The 20529-nt window shown below is 52.7% G+C and overlaps 1 protein-coding gene across 1 annotated transcript; it reads left to right on the top strand.

Moving 5' to 3' along the window:
- Positions 1–404: 404 nt before the first annotated feature.
- On the top strand, positions 405–17488 carry TYRO3 (TYRO3 protein tyrosine kinase). The gene is made up of 19 exons (XM_080642431.1): positions 405–783; positions 2670–2853; positions 3060–3160; positions 3912–4082; positions 5590–5676; positions 6398–6513; positions 8480–8657; positions 9308–9453; positions 9959–10103; positions 10445–10574; positions 10655–10755; positions 11039–11134; positions 11472–11552; positions 12004–12096; positions 12463–12584; positions 13004–13113; positions 13281–13440; positions 13659–13795; positions 16057–17488. The coding sequence occupies exons 1-19, from the start codon at positions 687–689 to the stop codon at positions 16445–16447; spliced, it is 2646 nt and encodes an 881-aa protein (XP_080498557.1). The 5' UTR covers positions 405–686; the 3' UTR covers positions 16448–17488.
- Positions 17489–20529: the final 3041 nt, after the last annotated feature.

The following is a 20529-nucleotide window of genomic DNA, read 5'->3' as shown; positions in this document are numbered from 1 at the left end:
TGGTGGTTGGAAGCGCTAGGCCTAGGGCATTGAGATGCTTTATATCCTGAGAGGCAGGAGCTGGGTTTCGAAATCAGAGTCTGGACAAAAGTTGAGATGTGGTAGAGGCTTCTAGCAAGGTTTAAAGGGGAAGGATCTGGAGTTTTGGGTTTGAAAAGATTCTGGAGTGTATTTTGGGAAAGGAGGGGCGTGGCTGGGGTGCCCATCCAGGCGACCCATCAGATCCTCGGGTTCGGCACTGGGGTAGCTGGGGCAGGGGGTGCTGGCCAGGGCTGGGGAGATGGGTGGGTGAGGATCGCCCGGAGATCGGGATGGCAACCGCCAGGTTGGCGCTGCAAGCAAGCCGCCCGGGGCCCCGCGGGGGGGCGGTACCAGCTCCGGCTGCGGGCGGGAGGACTGGGGAGGAGGCGGCGGCTCCGAGAACATGAATCAGCGGTGGCGGCGACGGCGGCGACGGCCGTGGAAGGAGCGCGGTGGCCCAGGAGCAGCCCCGGCGACCCCGCGCTGCTGACGGAGGCCGCCGCGACTCTTCCCGGGCCCGGGTCTCGGAGCCTCGGGCTCCAGCCCCGCCTCTCCGGCCGGCCCCCGCCCCCGGGACCCTCCTCTCCCATTCCTCCTCCTCTTCCCTCCTCCCCCCTCCCTGGCCGCTCGCGGGCCCGGCCCGGCATGGTGCGGCGTCGCCGCCGATGGCGCTGAGGCGGAGCATGGGGCGGTCGGGGCTCCCGCCGCTGCCGCTGCTGGCGGGTCTGGCCGCTCTGCTGCTCCCCGAGCCCGTGGCCGAAGGTAGGGGCTGGCCCGGGAGGCGGCGGGGGAGCAGGGGCTGCGGGGGGCGCGGCCAGGGTCGGAGCCCGGGCCTGGGCGGGCCAGAGATTTGGGTGGGGGGACCCAGTTGGAAGGCCTAGGCTGGGGGGCTGGGGGTGGGGCGGAGCGGTGTGTTCGCTGTTGGATCTCGGGGCTCTCACCCCCAACTTTCTCTCGTCCGAGGCTCCTCTGGTGGGGTGGAAAGGAGAGGAGTGGGGCTGTGTGGTTAGCGGGGCCGTTTGCAACCGGGTTTTCCCACCTCCATGTTCCCAGTTGTTTGCTCTCCCCTCCCAGTTCTGGGGACCCCATCCTGCCCATCCCACACACCAAGGTCTCTCTCTGAAACTACAGGGGCGGGGGCTGAGCACCCAAGAGGTACCACTAATGTTCAGTGGCTGTGAGGGTGCCGGGTCGCAGAAAATGTCAGGGCGTACTCTAGTTCCTGTGCCCACTGAGCTTCCCGAAGCCTGGAATGTTGGAGGTGATGGCTGGGACAAGGTTGCTAGTCTTTTTGGGTTAGCTTTGTGTTCCCAAATAGCCACGGAGGCATTTGACAGTCACTGGAGTGTTCCTTGCAGCACTCTGGATCCCCAAGTTTACACTACACGCCCCTGGGACTGCTGCGCGTGTGTGGGTGTATGAGGCTGGCCCTTCCTGTCCTGTGACTGATCCTGACAGATTAAGGGTTAAGGAAGAAACACAGGCCAGAGCAGCAGGCACCCAGCTGGCACCTGGTCTTGAGAACGCACTCAGCCTCTGAGGGAAGGGAAGTGAAAGAGTGACAAGTATTTGAAAGGTGTGTGTCTCAGAGAGTTTAGGATTTGTCTAGAGCAGTGGTCGGCAAACTCATTAGTCAACAGAGCCAAATATCAACAGTACAACGATTGAAATTTCTTTTGAGAGCCGAAAACCAACTTCTGTGCATGGGCCACAAAGTTTCAATCGCACTGTACCTGCGCGCTCGCACGTGGTATTTGGTGGAAGAGCCACACTCAAGGGGCCAAAGAGCCGCATGTGGCTCGCGAGCCGCAGTTTGCCGACCACTGGTCTAGAGTCACACAGCAAAGGGCAGGAAGAGGCAGGATTGGATTTCAGATATGTAGATAGTTCACCTGCCTTTCTCTGCTTAAAAACACCAGGAGGTGCGAGTGCACGTGCACGCACACAGGGTAGTGTTCAGAGGGTGGCTTCTGTTGGTTTGACAGTAGTTCGGGGGTCTTGGGCTCCCATTCAGGCCCCCCCCCCCCGCCCCTTCTACCTCCTACCTTCCTAGCACTCGCCCCTGCACACATTCAGGTATTAATAGAGCAGGCGGCTGCCAGGAAGGCTGCCATGTGTTTGATCTGACGTGGTTTTGCAGCCATATGTTCTCCACTTCAGGGAGCACCCCCTCCTTCCCTCCTTCCCTTCTTCAGCCTCCTTTCATTTGCCTGGGTGGGGTACGGGGAGGGGGGTGCCAGCTGCAGTGCAGGTCTGGGCTGACATCTTGGGTGGAGAACTGGTTGCCTGTTATACTGGCTGGGTACAGCAGTCCGTCACAAGGCAGTACCTGCCCCAGGTATGTGGGAACGCCCCACTGTTTCAGCCTGGCTTGACTTCTTTTTGGTTTGGGGAGGTATCACTTGGAGGGGAAGAGATCACTTCCTTAGCGACGGGGGGAACTTGGCAGTGGCAGAAATGGAGAGTCTGTCATGCCCCTTCCCACAGCCCAGGTCTAAGTCCCTTCTACACTGTCCTGCCTCTGCTGCCTTAGCCATTGGCTGAGAATGAGCCCCCTGACACAAGCTAGGTTCTAGAAGAGGATGGAGATATGTCCAGAGACAGGGGACCTCTCGAGTGGGCTGAACATTCTCCTTCCCACCTCTCAGGCCTGAAGCTCATGGGAGCCCCGGTGAAGCTGACAGTGTCTCAGGGGCAGCCGGTGAGTCTCAACTGCAGTGTGGAGGGGATGGAGGATCCTGACATACTGTGGATGAAGGACGGGGCTATGGTCCAGGGCTTGAATCAGATGTACGTCTCAGTCAGCGAGCAGCACTGGATCGGCTTCCTCAGGTGCAGGACTGTGGGGGAAGGTGTGGGATACCAGCCTGGGGACACTGGGAGCTGGGGGCAATGCTGATGCCCAGAGGTCTGTGGTTTCTTTATTTGGCCACCTGTGGAAACATCCAGAAGTAAGGGCAGGCTGAGCCCATTGAGTCTGCCCAGCAGAGCTGCCCCCCTTGACCTTGGGAGGTGAGCCTGGTGTCCTGTTTCCACAGCCTGAAGTCAGTGGAGCGTTCTGATGCAGGCCGGTACTGGTGCGAGGTGGAAGATGGGGGCAAAACCGAGATCTCCCCACCCGTGTGGCTCACGGTAGAAGGTGAGGGGGCACGTGGCTGTCTGCTGGTGGACCACAACTCTGGAGAAGAAAGCTGCCTGATTGTACCAGGCTCCAGGCCCACCCCCTACATACATTACAAGATCATACCCACTGGAATCTGGGTATTTGAGAACCAAAGGGGCAACTAGGACTCACCACTTATGGGATGCAAGTCAGTTTTAATTGCCTGAACAACAGCCTCAAGCACCCATCTGGGGCTGGACCCTGTTTTGCCAAGTGGCCAGGGCAGAAGGGGGAGGGGAGGAAGGATCCGCAGCTGTGGGAGCTCAGAGCTTTTCAGCCCAGGAAAACAAAGTGACTAAGAAAGTAACAAAGGGCTCTGAACTGGATCTGGGTCCTGCCAGCAGAACTCAGCTCAAGCTCCCGCCCACTTCTCCCTTTTTGCCCTTCTCCCAGCTCCCCACCCTCTGCCCCCTTTCTTGCTCAGAGAGAGACTGTCAGAGAAGGTCTGGGAAGGGAGAATCTGCCGTGCCCAAAGGGACAGCATAAACAATACTCCTAAGGGGGGTCAAAGAAGAGCTCTCCTATCAAGCTAGGTTCCTGTTGTACAGTAGACCCAACCATAAGGGCCTGTGGGACCTTATGCAGCGAGGGCTTCAAAGAGCAAAAAATAAATAAATAAATAAAGTACTGATGGAGATATTAAAAAAAAAAAAAAGCAAACTTGTGGTTTGGGCAGTTGGAAGCTGAGAGGTGGCAAGGCTCACTCCCATGCTCCTTTTCTCCCTAGGTGTGCCATTTTTCACCGTGGAGCCGAAAGATCTGGCAGTACCACCCAATGCCTCTTTCCAACTGTCTTGTGAGGCTGTGGGTCCCCCTGAACCTGTTACCATTATCTGGTGGAGAGGAGGCACAAAGGTTGGGGGACCTTTTCCTTCTCCTTCTGTTCTAAACGTAACAGGTGAGCAGCCTCAGGAGGACTTCTGAGTGGGGGTGTTGGGGCTGGCAGAGTTCCAATCTGCTTCAATCACTGTTTGCTATTGTGAGTGTCCAGAGCAAACCCTGGTGCCTGGGTATGTGAGCTGCACCATTGCTAAGCTCATTAATCAGGTGTGCTCGGCCAGCTGGGTGGGCAGATTAGTGGTGATCCTGCTGTGTGTGCTTAAGGAGGATGCTGGAGCATCTTTCCCTGGCTCACCATCATGCAGGCTGTGTACAGCTGGCCCTGGGAGATGAATTGGGAGGGAACAGGGGCACCCATTCTTCCTCCACCCCTCACTCCTCCCAAGAAATGGAGCCAGGAACTAGCCCACGCAGAGCTAGGAGGAGTGTCTGGCAGACGTGCCTAGAAGACTAGTCTCAGGCTGCAAAGTAGGGAATGGCAGGGAGAAGGAAAATGGGGAGGGGAGGCCAGCACAAAAATACAGGGCCTCCTCTCCTAATGGCCCTCGAGTTGTGTTCCTAAACAACTGTATCTGTGCATACCTTCACACAGTTAACCTATGGCAACAACACCTGCACATCCACCGGGACCCCAAGATCCTTGGGCACATACCTCACATGCTTGTGAGGCTCACTTATCTGTGAAAATGTTTCTGGTAGAGGCTTGAACTGGCCAAAAGAGATTGTTGTCTGAGCTTGGTGTCATGTACTGGCAGGAAATGCCCCTGCCTCACCTACCCTCTCTCCTCTGCTGGGGCAGGCTCTGATCTGCTAAGTCCCTTAGCAATATGAATCTTGAGACAAGGTGGACTGCAGGACCTGTTGGAAACAAGGGCAGGTCTTGTTTAGGAGATACTGGGTTGGAGCAGATTAGAAGGGAGGTTGGGTTTCAGTTCTCTCTAGATGTGGGTGGTTGGGACCCTCAGGCAGCCAGCCTGATAATAAGCACTCCCTGAACTCCTACTCCACATGCCACACTGCTAGGCACCACAGGGGATGGAGGGAAAACAAGAGAAATAGAAACCATCTGTCCAGCCCCCAAGGAATTAGAGACAAGACACCTGCATAAGGAGCTGAGAACTATTTCAAGGCAAAGCATCTGCAAATACAGCGGTGACAGGCAGAGCAAACAGAGAGGGGCTCTGGAATGTGCAATAAAGGAGTGACCAGAAAAGGGAGGCAGTTTTGTGCTGTCTTCGGAGCTGGGCTGGAGGTGGGAGGGATGGTATAGCATTTCTCAAGTGCTTACTGTGTGCTATGCACTTTACGTCGTTTGGTTCTCACAGTTCTCCCATTAGGGAGATGAGAAGACAGAGCCCAGCCTTTGGATTTATACCCAGGCTCATAAAACTCCAAAGTCCCTGTTCCTTCTGCCGTACCCCACTATCTAGCCCCTTCCTTTAGCTGGAGGGACTTCTAGTATATTAAGATCCGGAGCCTAAGTACCCACCTTCCCAAATCCCAGACTGAATGGGAGTTGCTGCTTGGCAGGTGGGAGGGAGCTGACTGAGGTTTTCTGGCCCCAGGGGTGACCCAGAGCACTGTGTTCTCCTGTGAAGCTCACAACCGGAAAGGCCTGGCCTCTTCCCGCCCAGCCACGGTTCGTCTTCAAGGTAGGAGGACTGGTGGGAGAGGGGTAGGTGAGGCAGGGGCATTTTCTGCAAGCCGTGGGGGAAGGCAGAATCATTTGGTGTTCCAGCTCTTCTCATTCCTGCTGGGATCTGAGGATGAGGGGTTAATTGGCATAGCTCCATTCCTTGTGGGAGCACCTGAGACCCTGCTGAGGCTGAAATGAGAATAGAAACCTGACGTCATAGCAGATTTCCCATCTTGAAGCAGAGCGCTTGGGAGGAGGGAGAGAGGAAGCCAGCAGGAGATGGTCAAGGCTCATGCCCAACCTTGTTTCTGCCAGCCCCATGTGGCGGGAGTGGGGGAGGGGAAAACAGCCTGGCAGGATGATAGAGGAGACCCAAAGGGCTGGTTTGCACAGAGGGAGGGAATGGGCTGTGGCTGCAGTGACTTGCTATCCCAAGGCCTCCCTCCCCCAACCCCACCCCCCACTTCCACTATCTTATCCTTTTCCTTGATCAGACAGCCCCTAATTCAGGGAAAGGTAGTCTCTCTCCACAACCTATGTACTCTCCTGGGTATGAGCATCTGTCTTCTACTGGTTGCTTGGCTTGTATATTACTGTGGTCCTGGGAGTGCTGAGTTTAAGAGGGGCAGACCCTAGGGAGGGACTCAAGGCTTGACTCCCATACCTTTTGTCCTCTTCTCTCATATCCTTCCTGGGCACCGAACTCCAGGGCACTGACTCTGAGTTCCCATCCACAGCACTGCCTGCAGCCCCCTTCAACATCACCGTGACAAAGCTCTCCAGCAGCAATGCTAGTGTGGCCTGGACGCCAGGTGCTGATGGCAGAGCTGTGCTTCAATCCTGTACAGTCCAGGTAAACTGAGAGGGTGGGACAGGCTCTCCTGGCCATGCCGAGTTCATTCTGGCTGCCTTGGTGGCACTTTGTGGACAGTGGTATCACATTAGATACACTAGACTTGCTCATGGGACTTGGCCTCCAGCTCTAGTCAAGCGTTGTTCCCTTACCTGTTATCATAGGGTGCTCTGGCAACCAGGTGACTCTGCAGGTTGGCTGAAATTCATGCATTCTTCAGGCTGGAAAGCAAATCACTAGAGTAGATTTGGGGTGTCTGGAAGGGTTTTTCTTATGTTGACGAAAACCCAAACCTTTGATTTATCTGATAACTGCACTCGCATGCCTCACCCCCTAAATCATGCCAAAGAGAACAATGGGTCTAGGGGGGATCCTAAGCCCCAGAGAGTGAAAAACCTGGGTAAGGTGATACTGAAAACAAGAGGTGATGCAGCTTTATTTTCAGATGTTTACGCAAAAGGTAATGAGCCCTAGCCAGTTTGGTTCAGTGGATAGAGCCTCTGACCAAAGGGTCCCGGGTTCGATTGTGGTGCTCCTCCCCGGCCCAGGTTCTGGTCGGGGCTCTTGCAGGAGGCAACCAATCAATGTGTTTCTCTCACATCCATGCTTCTCTCTGCCTTTCTCTCTCCTACTCTCCCTAAAAATCAATGGAAAAACATCCTTGGGTGAGGATTAACAAAATAAGTAAATAAATAAAATTATTATTATTTTTTAAAGGTAATGAGCACCTTTGAAACTGTTTTAGGCAGTTCCCCCAGGAAAGACCCTTGCTCTGGGCTCCACCATTTAGAGGACCCCATTCTGGCCCTCCTTTAGCTGCACCCCTTCACCCCTTCCTCCTGGGCAAGTGGGACATGCCTATCCAGATCATGAGGACAACTCCTCCTCCTCTCCCCATATGTAGACACTCAGGATTTCTTGTCTTATGGCAAGTCTGCTCCCGGACCTGTGTGGGCTTCTTCCTTGCTGCATCCTTGGGAGGGTATGGTATGTGCACCTCCATGTCCAAAGGGCAGTCATTTATGGGGGGATGGGTATGCAGGCAGTATTTCCACACCCATGCACATGACACCCCTCACGGTACAGATCTTGTGCCACTACATTCTGGCTTGGGAGTCCAAGGGTTTGGAGGGTTATAAATGCAAACCTTCTAGGGTTGATTTGAAGCTTTGTTTGTCAATATATTAAGAAATATTTTATTTAATAATTTGTTAGCTGATTTATAACATTTATTTTTAAAAAAATATATTTTATTGATTTTTCACAGAGAGGAAGGAAGAGGGATAGAGAGCTAGAAACATCGATGAGAGAGAAACATCCATCAGCTGCCTCCTGCACAACCCCCACTGGGGATGTGCCCGCAACCAAGGTACATGCCCTTGACCGGAATCGAACGTGGGACCCCTCAGTCCGAAGGCCGACGCTCTATCCACTGAGCCAAACCAGTCAGGGCTGATTTATAACATTTAAATATTTAGCCATATGGATCTCCATTTGTACTGTTGCCATGGGCTCCCAAAATGGGAGGTGAAGGCCTGTTTCACGATGTCCCTAGGCTCCCAGCTACTCTGCCCTTGAGAAGCTCTGAGATTGTGAGCTGGCTGGCATACCAATAAGTGATAACTACTCTAACCAAGTTATGCACCGAAAACAAAGGGGTGTGCATTTTCTGGAGTAGTTGGGAAAGGCTTTCACAGAAAAAGTGGTATCTGAGTTGTCTTAAAGGATGAGTTGGACTTTGCTAGGAAGAGCAGGTCATTCTAAACAAAGGGAACAGCATTTGCAAAGGCATGGCGGTGGTGTGGAACCTGGTGTGTTATTAGAGGGGGGCTGGTGGGAAGGGGTGGGTTACAAGTGTTTGCTGACAGACTTAGAGGAGGCATTAGCTCAAGTCTCCCCACCACATATGCATACCTATCCCATCTTTTGTCTCCCTCTACATTATTAGTTTTCTGCTTCTCTATAGGTGACACAGGCCCCAGGAGGCTGGGAGGTCCTGGCTGTCGTGGTCCCTGTGCCACCTTTTACCTGCCTTCTCCGTGACCTGGCACCTGCTACCAACTACAGCCTCAGGGTGCGCTGTGCCAATGCCTTGGGGCCTTCTCCATATGCTGACTGGGTGCCCTTTCGGACAAAGGGTCTAGGTAAGGGACTTCCGGAGCAGAGTGGCTGGTCAGGGCTGGAGTGGGGGAAGGACCTTGTCAGCTCCAGTTCTGGATGGAGTTGCCTGGGAGAGGAGCTACCTGAGAGCGAGCTTTATGCATCAGTTGGCAAACACTGAGTGCCAGCAGCAAACTTATGAACTAGATAAATCTTACCCCCATCCAGTGCAGCTCTAGTTCTAGTGAGTGGAACAGATGAGCAAAGTAGGTAAGATCAGATAAAGAGAGTGCCCAGGGTGGTTTAGGAATTGATAAGGAAGGAGCCATGCTGGGGGAAATATCACTGCAGGAAGAGGGCACAGTGAGGGCAAAGACCCCATGGCGGGAACTTGTTTGGAGCTCTTTAGCAATGCAAGGAGGCTGGCTGGACTGTGACAGGGGAGTAGTGAAGGATCTGGCTGAGGCCTTCACCAAGGCAGTTAAGAGGAACACTCTGCCTAGCAGGGGTGCTGCCCTTGCTAAACCCTCCTCCCCAGGACATGGGTGTAGCAGTCAGAACTGGGAGACAAGCTCTTCCCCCACCTGTTGGTCTCTTAACTGTTTAGTTTGTGGGAGCTGGCTCCATCCGCCTGCATGGGATAGTGATGGTGGGAAGGGCAGGGCTCTTAGCAACCTTCTCTTTTTGGGTACAGCCCCAGCCAGCGCTCCCCAGAACCTCCATGCCATCCGCACAGACTCAGGTCTCATCCTGGAGTGGGAAGAAGTGATCCCTGAGGGCCCTTTCGAAAGCCCTCTGGGACCCTATAAACTGTCCTGGGTTCAAGACAACGGAACCCAGGTAAGGGAAGAAGACCGAAGCCTCCACTCTCTAGGTGCACAGAGTCGCCCCCCGAGGGCTCTGAGGCCTTTGGCTTCAGAATGGCTGCCCTTGGTAGGCCTGGGAGTAGTGGGCAGGGCCTCCCCCCACCCCAGGAAACCTGCTCCTCCCATCTTCCCCTACAGGCTGCACTTCTTATTGGATTATGTTTCCTGTTAGGGTTGCATCCATTGGCTACTTTGTATGTAAAGCAGGAAGCACATTTCTTCACAAACTGGGGGGAGGGCACAGATAAGGCCTTTTTATCCGCAGCCCAGTTCCCTCCCATCCCCCACCTCTGCATTCCAGGGACTGAGCCTTGTTTGTGTTCAGGAGAGGCCTCTGCAGCCTGGAGCAGGAATGTGATAATGCCCAGCAGTGGCCCTAGGCTCCCATGTCCCTAGCGAGACCTTTTTCTGCCCTCCGGCCCCAGCTGGAGGCCTGTTTCTCTGACTCAGTGTGGGATGGGGGCTTTTCTTGGCTGCAGGGTGAACTGATAGTGGAAGGGACCTGGGCCAACTTGACAGTCTGGGATCCTCAGAAGGACCTGATTGTGCGTGTATGCGTCTCCAATGCAATTGGCTGTGGGCCCTGGAGTCAGCCACTGGTGGTCTCTTCTCATGACCATGCAGGTGAGGCCTATAGAGAGAGGGGACAGGATGAGGGCTTTCAAGGGCACCCTAGGAGGCTGGCAGCACCTTACCTCCCAATAGCCCCAAAGACTCAGAGTCAAGCAGTTGAGGCTAGGGTTGACATTTAAACTAGCTCTCATTCTCTGGTTGTGACGTAGGTCCCAATAGCGAGGACCTGTCACTCACAGGGTAGGAACTCTCAGGTCTTCCTTTGGAGCCTTTTTCTACGCAGGTCCTTAATTGACTTAAGGGAATCTCTTGACCAGGCCAGATGGCCATCATCAGAAAGTTTTAAAGGGACTCCTTGGTGTCAGCCTACCACATGCCTCTGTCTCCCACAGGCCAGCAAGGCCCTCCGCATAGCCGTACATCCTGGGTGCCTGTGGTCCTGGGTGTGCTGACAGCCCTGGTGACGGCTGCTGCCCTGGCTCTCATCCTGCTTCGAAAGAGGCGGAAGGAGACACGTTTTGGGTAAGAGGTAGGGACACAGGGAGAGGAAGGTGATGACTGCGGACCTTGGAGCTGACCCCAAGTCCTGGGTTTCCCTTTAGGCAAGCCTTTGACAGTGTCATGGCCGGAGGGGAGCCAGCTGTTCACTTCCGGGCAGCCCGGTCCTTCAATCGGGAAAGGCCTGAACGCATTGAGGCCACATGTGAGTGGTGGGAATCATTCAAGGGAAGAATGGGCTATCGTGTGCCCCTATCTGTATTCCTTTTACTAATTCATTAATTTGACCTATATGTGTGAACCTTGGTGAAAGCCAAGGACACAGTATGGAAAAGACATGCGGACCTTACCCTTGTGGAGACTGTCATTCTAGCTGTGGGAGAGCTCATGTCTGCTCTGTGGGTGGAGTCGGGTGTAGGAGGCACGCTGGGTTTGGGATCAGGAACCAGAGAGGTCCCTCTCCTTTCTCACCATCCCCTCCCCAACAGTGGACAGCTTGGGCATCAGTGATGAACTGAAGGACAAACTGGAGGATGTGCTCATCCCGGAGCAGCAGTTCACCCTGGGCCGCATGTTGGGCAAAGGTATTGGGCTGGGCAGGGGCTGGCGTGAGTGGAGGTTACCATGTCTGGGTGTGCTTGGTTGCTCCCATCACTTTGAGGGTGTGGATTTGGGTTGGCTCCTATAAACAGGATATGCTTATAAACACCTGAGTGTGGGATTCTTGAGGGAATGGTAGCTGGGGACAAGGAGTGCTGATGAGGAGTCACTCCGAGCACACTTTGCTTTGGCTGTGGAGGAGGGAGCCTCTGCCAATGGCCCCAGAGTCTAACGAGTTTGTATCCCTAGGGTCACCTGGGAGGGATGGGGGTGGAGGACAGGAGGGTGAGGGGACTCACCATAATTTGGATTGGTTTGTAGGGGAGTTTGGTTCAGTGCGGGAGGCCCAGTTGAAGCAGGAGGATGGCTCCTTTGTGAAAGTGGCTGTAAAGATGCTGAAAGGTGAGTGGAGAATAGTGCATGGGGAGTGAAGGCATCATGTGGGAGGGGGAAAGGGGTGGCTGATCCTGAAGCAGGCTCTACTGGGCCCTTAGACTTTCCAAGAGGAGTTAGCACTAACTGGGATGCCGCATGAATAATTCACAGGCATGAACCCACACACATTCATGCCTCAGCCTTTGCTCTCTGCTGTCAGCAGTGACTGTACTCTGGGCTCACTCAGAGTGATGAAAGCTGTGGTTGATTGAGCTGCTGGGCTGTCCAATGAAAGGCATTAGCAAGTGGAGAAACTTAGGTAGCACCACTCCTGTAGCAGGGCTTCTCCTGCTCGTGGCCAGACTGTTTCATAGGCCCCTGGGAAGCCCAGGACATCTGAAGGACAAGGCCTAGGAGCCTTGGGTCAGAACTGGGGGCATATCTTCCTCAATCCCTCCCTCCCATCCTTTTCTCCCAGCTGACATCATTGCCTCGAGCGACATTGAAGAGTTCCTCAGGGAAGCTGCTTGCATGAAGGAGTTTGACCACCCACATGTGGCCAAGCTTGTTGGTGAGCTTCTCAGGGGAGGCAGATACACAATTAGGCGGGAGGGCAGCCTGTGGGAGAGAAGTTCAGACTCACCTGGTTAGTGAGCAGATGGCAAAATAGCCAGGAGGTCCTGGCTGAAATTTGATCAGACTCCAGGTCCTGCACCAAAGGTCTGCACATGAAGGAGGAAGACAAAGAAGATGCTCCAGAGATCTGGGGGCAGCCACAGTTCATCCTAGGTGGTCACCAGGCCAGTATGGAACTTGTGGGGAAAGAGGTAGCAGAGTCAGGGCTAGAGATAGGACCCAGCAGGTAAGGGCTCATGCAGACACCTGAGCCATCCTTTGACGATTATGTGCCCCGCTCCCGACTCTCCCTTCTTCCCAGGGGTCAGCCTCCGGAGCAGGGCCAAAGGCCGTCTCCCCATCCCCATGGTCATCCTGCCTTTCATGAAGCACGGGGACCTGCACGCCTTCCTGCTTGCCTCCCGGATTGGGGAGAACCCCTTTGTGAGTGCCTGGGGTGGAAGTGGTCAGGAGTTAGAAAGGGACAAAGACCCTGGGAAAGAGGTTGCCTGGATGGGGAGGGCCAATTGAACTGGTTGAGAGAAGATGGGCTCTGAGTTTGACTCTTTTTTTCTTTTTTTTTTTCTTTTTTTGAGTTTGACTCTTTTTATGCTTGCTGGGAATTTTAGGCTGGGCAAGAACTTTTCTAGGAGAAGAGACCTGTGAAGCCCCAGATCGGGGGAGTCTTGACTCCTGGGCACTCTGGAAGGTTTGCCAAAGCTTCCTAGCTTTGGGAAGCCCCTCTATTCCCTTCCTTTAAGTGATTCCAAGGATAGTCTAGGCTTTCTGGCCACGGATCCCCATTTATCCTGCCCTGGTTGGCTGGACGGATCCAACCTGAGCTTGCTCTGTCTGCCCACCAGAACCTGCCCCTGCAGACCCTGATTCGGTTCATGGTGGACATTGCCTGTGGCATGGAGTACCTGAGCTCCCGGAACTTTATTCACCGAGACCTGGCTGCTCGGAATTGCATGTATGTGAATTCCAGGGCTCGGGGGTGGGAGAGAGTGGCTAGTGCTGGCTAATGGTCAGCTCTTGCCTGGGGCAGTAACTGCTATGCAAGGAGACAGCTTGGGAACAAAGATGCCCTGGCTTTGGTAAGGCTGCCAGCATGATTCCACCCTTCAATCCTCCTCGCAGGCTGGCAGAAGACATGACTGTGTGTGTGGCCGACTTTGGACTCTCTCGGAAGATCTATAGCGGGGATTATTATCGTCAGGGCTGTGCCTCCAAATTGCCTGTCAAGTGGCTGGCCCTGGAGAGCCTGGCCGACAACCTGTATACGGTGCACAGTGACGTGGTGGGTCTGGTGGCACAGTGAGGCGCGGTGGTAACACAAGTGGTACGGACTAGTGTGTGGGTGGACCTTTCGGATCCTCAAGGGCCCAGCCAGGTCAGCGCTCTGGGCCTTGGTTGGCTTTTATGAGACTCCCGAGCCCCAAGGAGTGCTTGCCTCAGGGCTCTGCCTGGCTCAGGAAGCCTAGTGACACCTCTCCTCCTATCCCCATTCTGTCCCAGTGGGCCTTTGGGGTGACCATGTGGGAGATCATGACTCGTGGACAGACGCCATATGCTGGCATCGAGAACGCTGAGATTTACAACTACCTCATCGGCGGGAACCGCCTGAAACAGCCTCCGGACTGTATGGAGGATGTGTAAGTGCCCCGGGAAGGGGAAGGGGATTCTGGAAGAAACAGGAATTTGGGGTTTCAGCTGATGGCTACCATCACAGCTGCTGGGCCAGTGGCAGCTCAGAACCTCAATTAGATCTTTCCTTTCTTTTTTTTTTTTTTTTTAAATGTCCTTGTTGTTCAGGGAAGACTGACCTTTACCCTAAACTTCTTTTTTATCTAGCACCCCCCCCCCCCCCGTTTTCTTTCTTTTCTCCTTTCCCATCTCATCTTCCTTGCTCTAGCCTTTTTCTGTTACTCTGCTTTCTCCAGTTTCCAGGAAGAACCAGGAGCCCTGAAGGCGGAAGTTACAGGATTGAGCAGCAGTCAGTGCAGGTTTCCCAGTCGCTTTCTCCCCCACCCCCTCCTGCGCAGCCCCAGCCAGTCTCAGGAAAGCTCCTGGCTGAGTGAGCCCTCCCTCCGCGAGAGAGGGCTGCACAGGGGCAAGGAAAAACTGCTTAGTCTATCACATTCCTTGCTAGGAGGAAGGTTGGGTTCCTTTCTTGTCTTGGCCTCTTGAGGGAGTGAAGGGACTCCCTCCCACTGGTACTAGTGAAAGGTCCTCTGGGGGCCCAGGAAGACCCTGGCTTACATGGGGTGAGGGGATAACACTAGAGCAGACAAGTCATAGCGTCATGTTTAAGAAGCACATATTCTAAAATGACAGAGGTCTAAGTTCAAGCCTCAATTCATCCACTTAATAGCTGTGTGACTTTGATCATATTACTTAACCTCTTCAACCCCAGTCCCTCATCTACAAAATGGGGTTAAAAATAGTCTTTTCCTCGTAGGAGTAGAGGAGGATTACCTCTGTTTCTTGCTGTGGAATTGGACCTCTAGCAGACCAAGAATGTGGAAAGCTAGAGGAAGACTCAGCCTGTATGGCGAGGTCCTCTTTCTCTAGGGCAGTGGGTTCGAAGTGCCCTGAGCCTGGACTGTGTGTAAGAGAGAAATCTGAGTCATGAACCTGTTCATTCAGCAGAGCTCAGGGCATGGCTGGGGCAGGAAGGTCGGGTCGCGCTTTGGCTGCAGCCTGCCTAGGCCTCTGGAGCTGCAGAGAGTCTGCTGGGCAGTGGGGACTGGAGCTCCTGTTGTCAATAGAGGGTGGGCGGATGCTGGCCTCCCACCAGCAGCCTGGTGGACAGGCGCCAGTTGGCTCCTAGCACAGCTCTGACAGTGTGTCCCAGCCTGGCCATGGACCCATGGCCCTGGACCATTCCCACGGCCTACTCGGTGTCTGGCATCATTCCCCCCATCATTGGGGGCCCTGTCAGGAAGGCTGGTGTGTGGGGAGTGTTTGGAACTTTTATTGTGGAAACAGCCAGAGAGTCAGGCATTTGTTGTCTCTGACTAATCTGGTCTCAGCCCCTTCCCATTAGTTTTTTTGTTTTTTTCTCCTCAGCCTGAGGCATGCCCTAGGAACAGGGTAAGACCTCAGGGAATCTGTAAGGTTCCTGAAATTGTGTGTGTTAAAAGTGTTCCTGCCAGGGGAAGAGGGCTGGAAGCTTTTCTCAGATTCTCAAAGGTATTCATGAACAAAGAGATTTAAGACTGCCTGAATGGGTGAGGATTTAGGACAAAACGTGGCTGCCCAATCTACATTCCTGGCTGTGTTCTACAAGACAAAAACACTCCTAGTACTTCCTCCCAAGACTGAATAGGAGGGACTCTGGGGCCAACCCACCTGGCTTCCAGTTGCAGCTTCATTACTTTCTACCTGTGGGACCTTAGTCAAGGTTCTTAACCTCTCTGTGCCCCAATTTCCACATTGGTAAAGTAGGATCACTTATTTCATAGGGTTGTTGTGATAAATAATAAATATAAACTACTTAGAAGAGTTCCTGACACATGGTAAGCCCTATACATGAAGGTGTTTTTATTTGTTTGTTTTTAATCCTCACCCAAGGATATTTTTCCATTGATTTTTAGTGGGAGTGGGAGAGAGGGGGAAAGACAGAGAGAAATATCAATGTGAGAGAAACACATCGATTGGTTGCCTCTTGCATGAGCCCCGACCAGGGCCCGGGTCGGGGAGGAGCCTGCAACCAAGTTACATGCCCCTGACCGGAATCGAACCCTGGACCCTTCAGTCTGCAGGCCGATGCTCTATTGACTGAGCCAAACCAGCTAGGGCTATATGAAGATGTTAAATAAAATTTTTTAAGATCCTGCTTTTGAGGGAAGGTCCACCGTTTCCCTTTCTTCTGGCTCCTCACCACCTCCCCTCACCCTTCTGTCTGCCCCAGGTATGAGCTCATGTATCAGTGCTGGAGTGCCGACCCCAAGCAGCGCCCAAGCTTCACCTGCCTACGAATGGAGCTGGAAAACATTCTGGGCCACCTGTCTGTGCTATCCACCAGCCGGGACCCCTTGTACATCAACCTTGAGGGAGCCAAGGAGCCTGCTGAGGAAGGGAGCCTGGAGTTTCCTGGTGGGGACCAGGCCAGTAGCGGGGCTGAGAATGGCAGTGGCATAGGGGCAGTGGGGGGCACCCCCAGTGACTATCGGTACATCCTCAGCCCTGGAGGGCTAGCTGAGCAGCCCAGGCAGGAGGAGCAGCAGCCAGAAAGCCCCCTCAACGAGTCCCAGAGGCTTCTGCTGCTGCAGCAAGGGCTACTGCCCCACAGTAGCTGTTAGCCCCAGGCAGAGGGCATCCGGGGCCATGCGGCTGGCTCTGCTGGCTAACCTAGCCCCATCTGACCCCAGCCCAGGCAGCAAAGGGTGGAGGCTCCTGTGGTAGTCTTCCCAAGCTGTGCTGGAAGTCTGGACTGACCAAATCACCCAATCCCAGTTCTTCCTGCAGCCACTCTGTGGCCAGTCTGGTCTCCTCAGTTTAGGCCTTGGCTGGGTGGAGGTGGGCCAGGCCTGGTTGTCTAAACCCCGGCAGCTGGCAGGAGGGGGTGGTTATGTTTCCATGGTTACCATGGGTGTGGAAAGCAGTTGGAAGAGAGTATATCTCGCCCTGTGGGCCCCTACTAGTACTCTCCTGACTGAGCTGCCCCTCCTGCTTAAGTGCATGCATTGAGGTGTTTCTGGCCTGGAGGCCCAGGTTTGCCCCTCCTCACAAAGAGATACCATTGTATTGTTCCCCTCTAGGTGAGAGTACAGGGTTGGTACAGTCAGGACCTAAGCCCTATGGTAGGAGGCAGTGAGACACTCTCAGGTCACCTTCCTGCTTACCAACTCTGCTTAGGCCAAAAGTAAAGTGCAGCTGACCAGGTTACAGCAAGGCATACTGGATAACCACAGGCTACAGTTTGCCCAATTTCTACAGGCAGTGCCCTGAGCCTAGCAAGAAGGGGTGCTGTAGGGCTTGCCCAGGAATGAATGAGGCCAGAGAGGAGACCAGGAGCCCCTCTCCATGCCCTCTTATAGTGTGTCTGAGCATGCTACCAGATCCCCGAATATCCTAAGGCTAACAAAGGCAGCTGTGTCTGAGCCCAATCCTCACAGCATCCCTTAGTCCCAATGTTTCCTCTAATTGGAGACCCTCTTCTGTCCCAGGTCTCCAGAGATGGAGAGAAAACGCCTAATAGCTGATGTGGGTGAGGGGGAGTTACTGGAGCCTGGACCCCAGTCCTGGCTGGGGGAGTGCATGGGTGGCCCCTGCTGTTAGGAACATTTCCACACTGTTAGATGCTCTTTAAAAACAGAAATAAAGTTGAAGACTAAAGACCCAAGGCTTTGTCTCTTAAATGTTTACTTTTTCCCCAGATCACAAAAATGAAGCATTGCTACATAGGAAAAAGTCTGGAAAGACATATGCCAAAATGTTAACAGCTGTTATCTTCACATGATGTGATTAAGGAGGCTTCCCAAGTTTTTTGCATTGAGCACAAACTGCTTTTGAAATTAGAGAAGACCCCAAAGAATCATATATGAAAGATAATAGTCATTGTAGACAATTGGGAAAATGCAGAAAATCATTTAAAAAATGCTAAATACCTATATCCTACTACCTGGAAATAACCACCTTTTGAACATGCAAATGTTTTGCCCTGGCTGGTTAGCTCAGTGGGTTAGAGCGTCATCCTGCTACGCCAAGGTTAGAGGTTCGATCCCTGGTCAGGGCACACACAAGAATCAACCAATGTAGGCATAAATAAGTGGAACAACAAATCAATGTTTCTCTCTTTCAAAAAAAGTGTTACAGTGCTGCTGGTCCTGGGGCCAGGCCTAGAAAAAAGAAAACTCAAATGCTTTGAAAAAGTTCTTCACCTTGGAACAAGGATAAACAGACTGCATTGGCTGTCTCCTACCCCTCTGTCAGACTTTGCCTTCTATCCTTGGGGTGGAGACTTTGTTCTCACCTTTATTCTGTTGCCTAGAGCCAAGGGAATCTGGGAAGAAGTGGGCAAAGAGAATATTGAGCCTCTTGAGGATTAGAAATAAGAAAATGGAGTTTGCTTGCAAGTATTTCCACCTGAAATGTTTAGTTTAGAAGCTTTTAGAGCCAGCTCCTGGGAAAGTGCAGCAGGAGGCGTGAGAAACAGGCCCAGCCCTGTACTGAGCTGTGGGGAAAGTGGGCGGACACAGGCATTACTGCTGGCTAAAGGTAATGGAATGAGACAGCTGCTTCTGAAAGCAAATATCATGAAAAACCTGTTGCTGATACTCCAGATTCTGGTTCTCACCTCGATCATGACACCTGAATTGAGTTCAGGAAAGTGGCTTTCGGAATGTTTTCTGTGATTTTTCTGAACTGCAAGTAATGATTATCTGTGAAGTAGTGTTTGGGAGTTATTGATTGAGAAGACCTGCACTCAAATAATTGTCCACTAATGGTCTATTTAATAGACTCTATTACATGCCAGGCACTGTACCTAGCATTTCATATATATTACCCCATTTAATACATAGAGCATTCCTATAAAGTGAGACTATAATTGTCACCCTCCCATAGGACAGAAATGCCAAGTAACTTGCCTAAGTTTATATAGGAGCTGGTGAAAGTAGGATTACAGTTGTAATACAATAAAAATAATACACGAATAAACTTTTGTGTACTCAAAACTGTAAACCTACTTTTGCCCACCCCTGTATAGCTAATGAGTGGTAGATCCAGGCTCCAAACCCACTAAGTCAGAGAGCAGAGCCTGTGCTTTCCTCCCACTGCTCCAGAGAGTACCTGAAGCTCTATTGTACTCATGTCATCTTTTGGGTGAAAGCAGTCAGTAGTAGGCACCTTTTAAAATGTACAGGAGTTCTGAAATGAGTGTGTGGGAGTTATCTATCAGTAATTAAATCAGTGCAGATAATTTTATCAACTTAGTATCTTTTCATCAAGCACCTTGTCCCTGACCCCACCCCCCATCCCCAAACCAGGTATGGTCAAGGGTTTTGAGGTAGGTGATAATAGTGGAATTAAAAAAGAAAACCTTTTTATTGAAATACTAGAGGCCCGGTGCATGAAAATTCATGCACTGGAGGGGGGTCCCTCAGCATGGCCTGCCCCCTCTCACAGTCCGGGAGCCCTCAGGGGTGGGAGGCAACCTGGCGATCAGGAGAAGGCGATGCTCCCATCACACCTCTGCTGCTGCCACTGCTGGCAGTGTAAGCCTCGGCCAGCCCTGGTTACCTGACTCTCGGGCGGCCCTGGGAGGCTGTGGGGACTGGGGGACTCCAGAGGCAGGCACGCAGAGTGGCCAGACCCGCCTGGGGGCGGGCCCAGCCATGCCACATGCCTGCTGCCATGGTGGGGCTGAGAGGACTGGGCACCGCCATCTTATGGCTGTGGGCACCACCATCTTTGAGGGTGTGACAGTCAATTAGCATATTCTCTCCTTATTGGCTGTGGGTGCCATCTTTGTGAGGGTGTGATGGTCAATTAGAATATTCCTTCTTTATTAGATAGGATAAGATACAAAAAGCACACCAATCAGAGGTGTATGGTCCTTAAGAATATTATAAACATAAATAACCAATAACATTACTAGCCCTCCAAAAGCAACCCTTGGACCCTGCTGCAATGTCTATCTCCTCCCTCTTCCCCAAAGATAACTTCTATCTGGACCCATGATTAGTGTAGCTCTTTTGGAAGATTATATAAATGGAGTCGTACAGGTTGTATTATTTTGCTTGCCTTCTTTTACTCAGTAATTTGTGTTCCAGAATCATCTAACTGAAAGATTAAAGTCAGCGGTGCATGGGAAGGGTAAATAGCCATCTCAGGCCCTGACTGGTTTGGCTCAGTGGATAGAGCGTCGGCCTGCAGACTCAAGGGTCCCAGGTTCGATTCCCAACAAGGGGCATGTACCTTGGCACATACCCAGTGGGGAGTGTGCAGGAGGCAGCTGATCATGTTTCTAATTCTCTATCCCTCTCCCTTCCTCTCTGTAAAAAATCAATAAAAATATATTTTTTAAAAAATAGCCATCTCAGAGGGTGAATAAAGAAAAACTGAATTTATTTAAGGAAAAGGGATTGGGGAATAGAGATACCCAAAGGGAAGGGCTACACAGCACTGAGCCAAAGGGTATTGGGCCCATGATGGCAGCAAAAATACACTTAGGACAGTAAAACAAGGAAGGGCGTAGAAGAAGCAACAGGAGAGCCTAGACTGGGTTGCTTTGGCTCACTAGGAAGTCAGAGGAAAGGAGGCCTTGGAGATAGATTCAGGGGGTTAGTCCGGGATGAGCTGCCTCTGCCCATTGCTCCCCTGGTTGCAAGGGCATGTACCTTGATTGTGGGACTGAGGCAGCTCAGTCCCTTAGAGGTTA

The sequence above is a fragment of the Plecotus auritus genome (assembly GCF_963455305.1).
Source record: "Plecotus auritus genome assembly, chromosome: 1".
NCBI classification, from domain to species: domain Eukaryota; kingdom Metazoa; phylum Chordata; class Mammalia; order Chiroptera; family Vespertilionidae; genus Plecotus; species Plecotus auritus.
The sequence above is the reverse complement of the archived record's forward strand: the minus strand, read 5'-3'. Positions and strand labels throughout refer to the sequence as shown.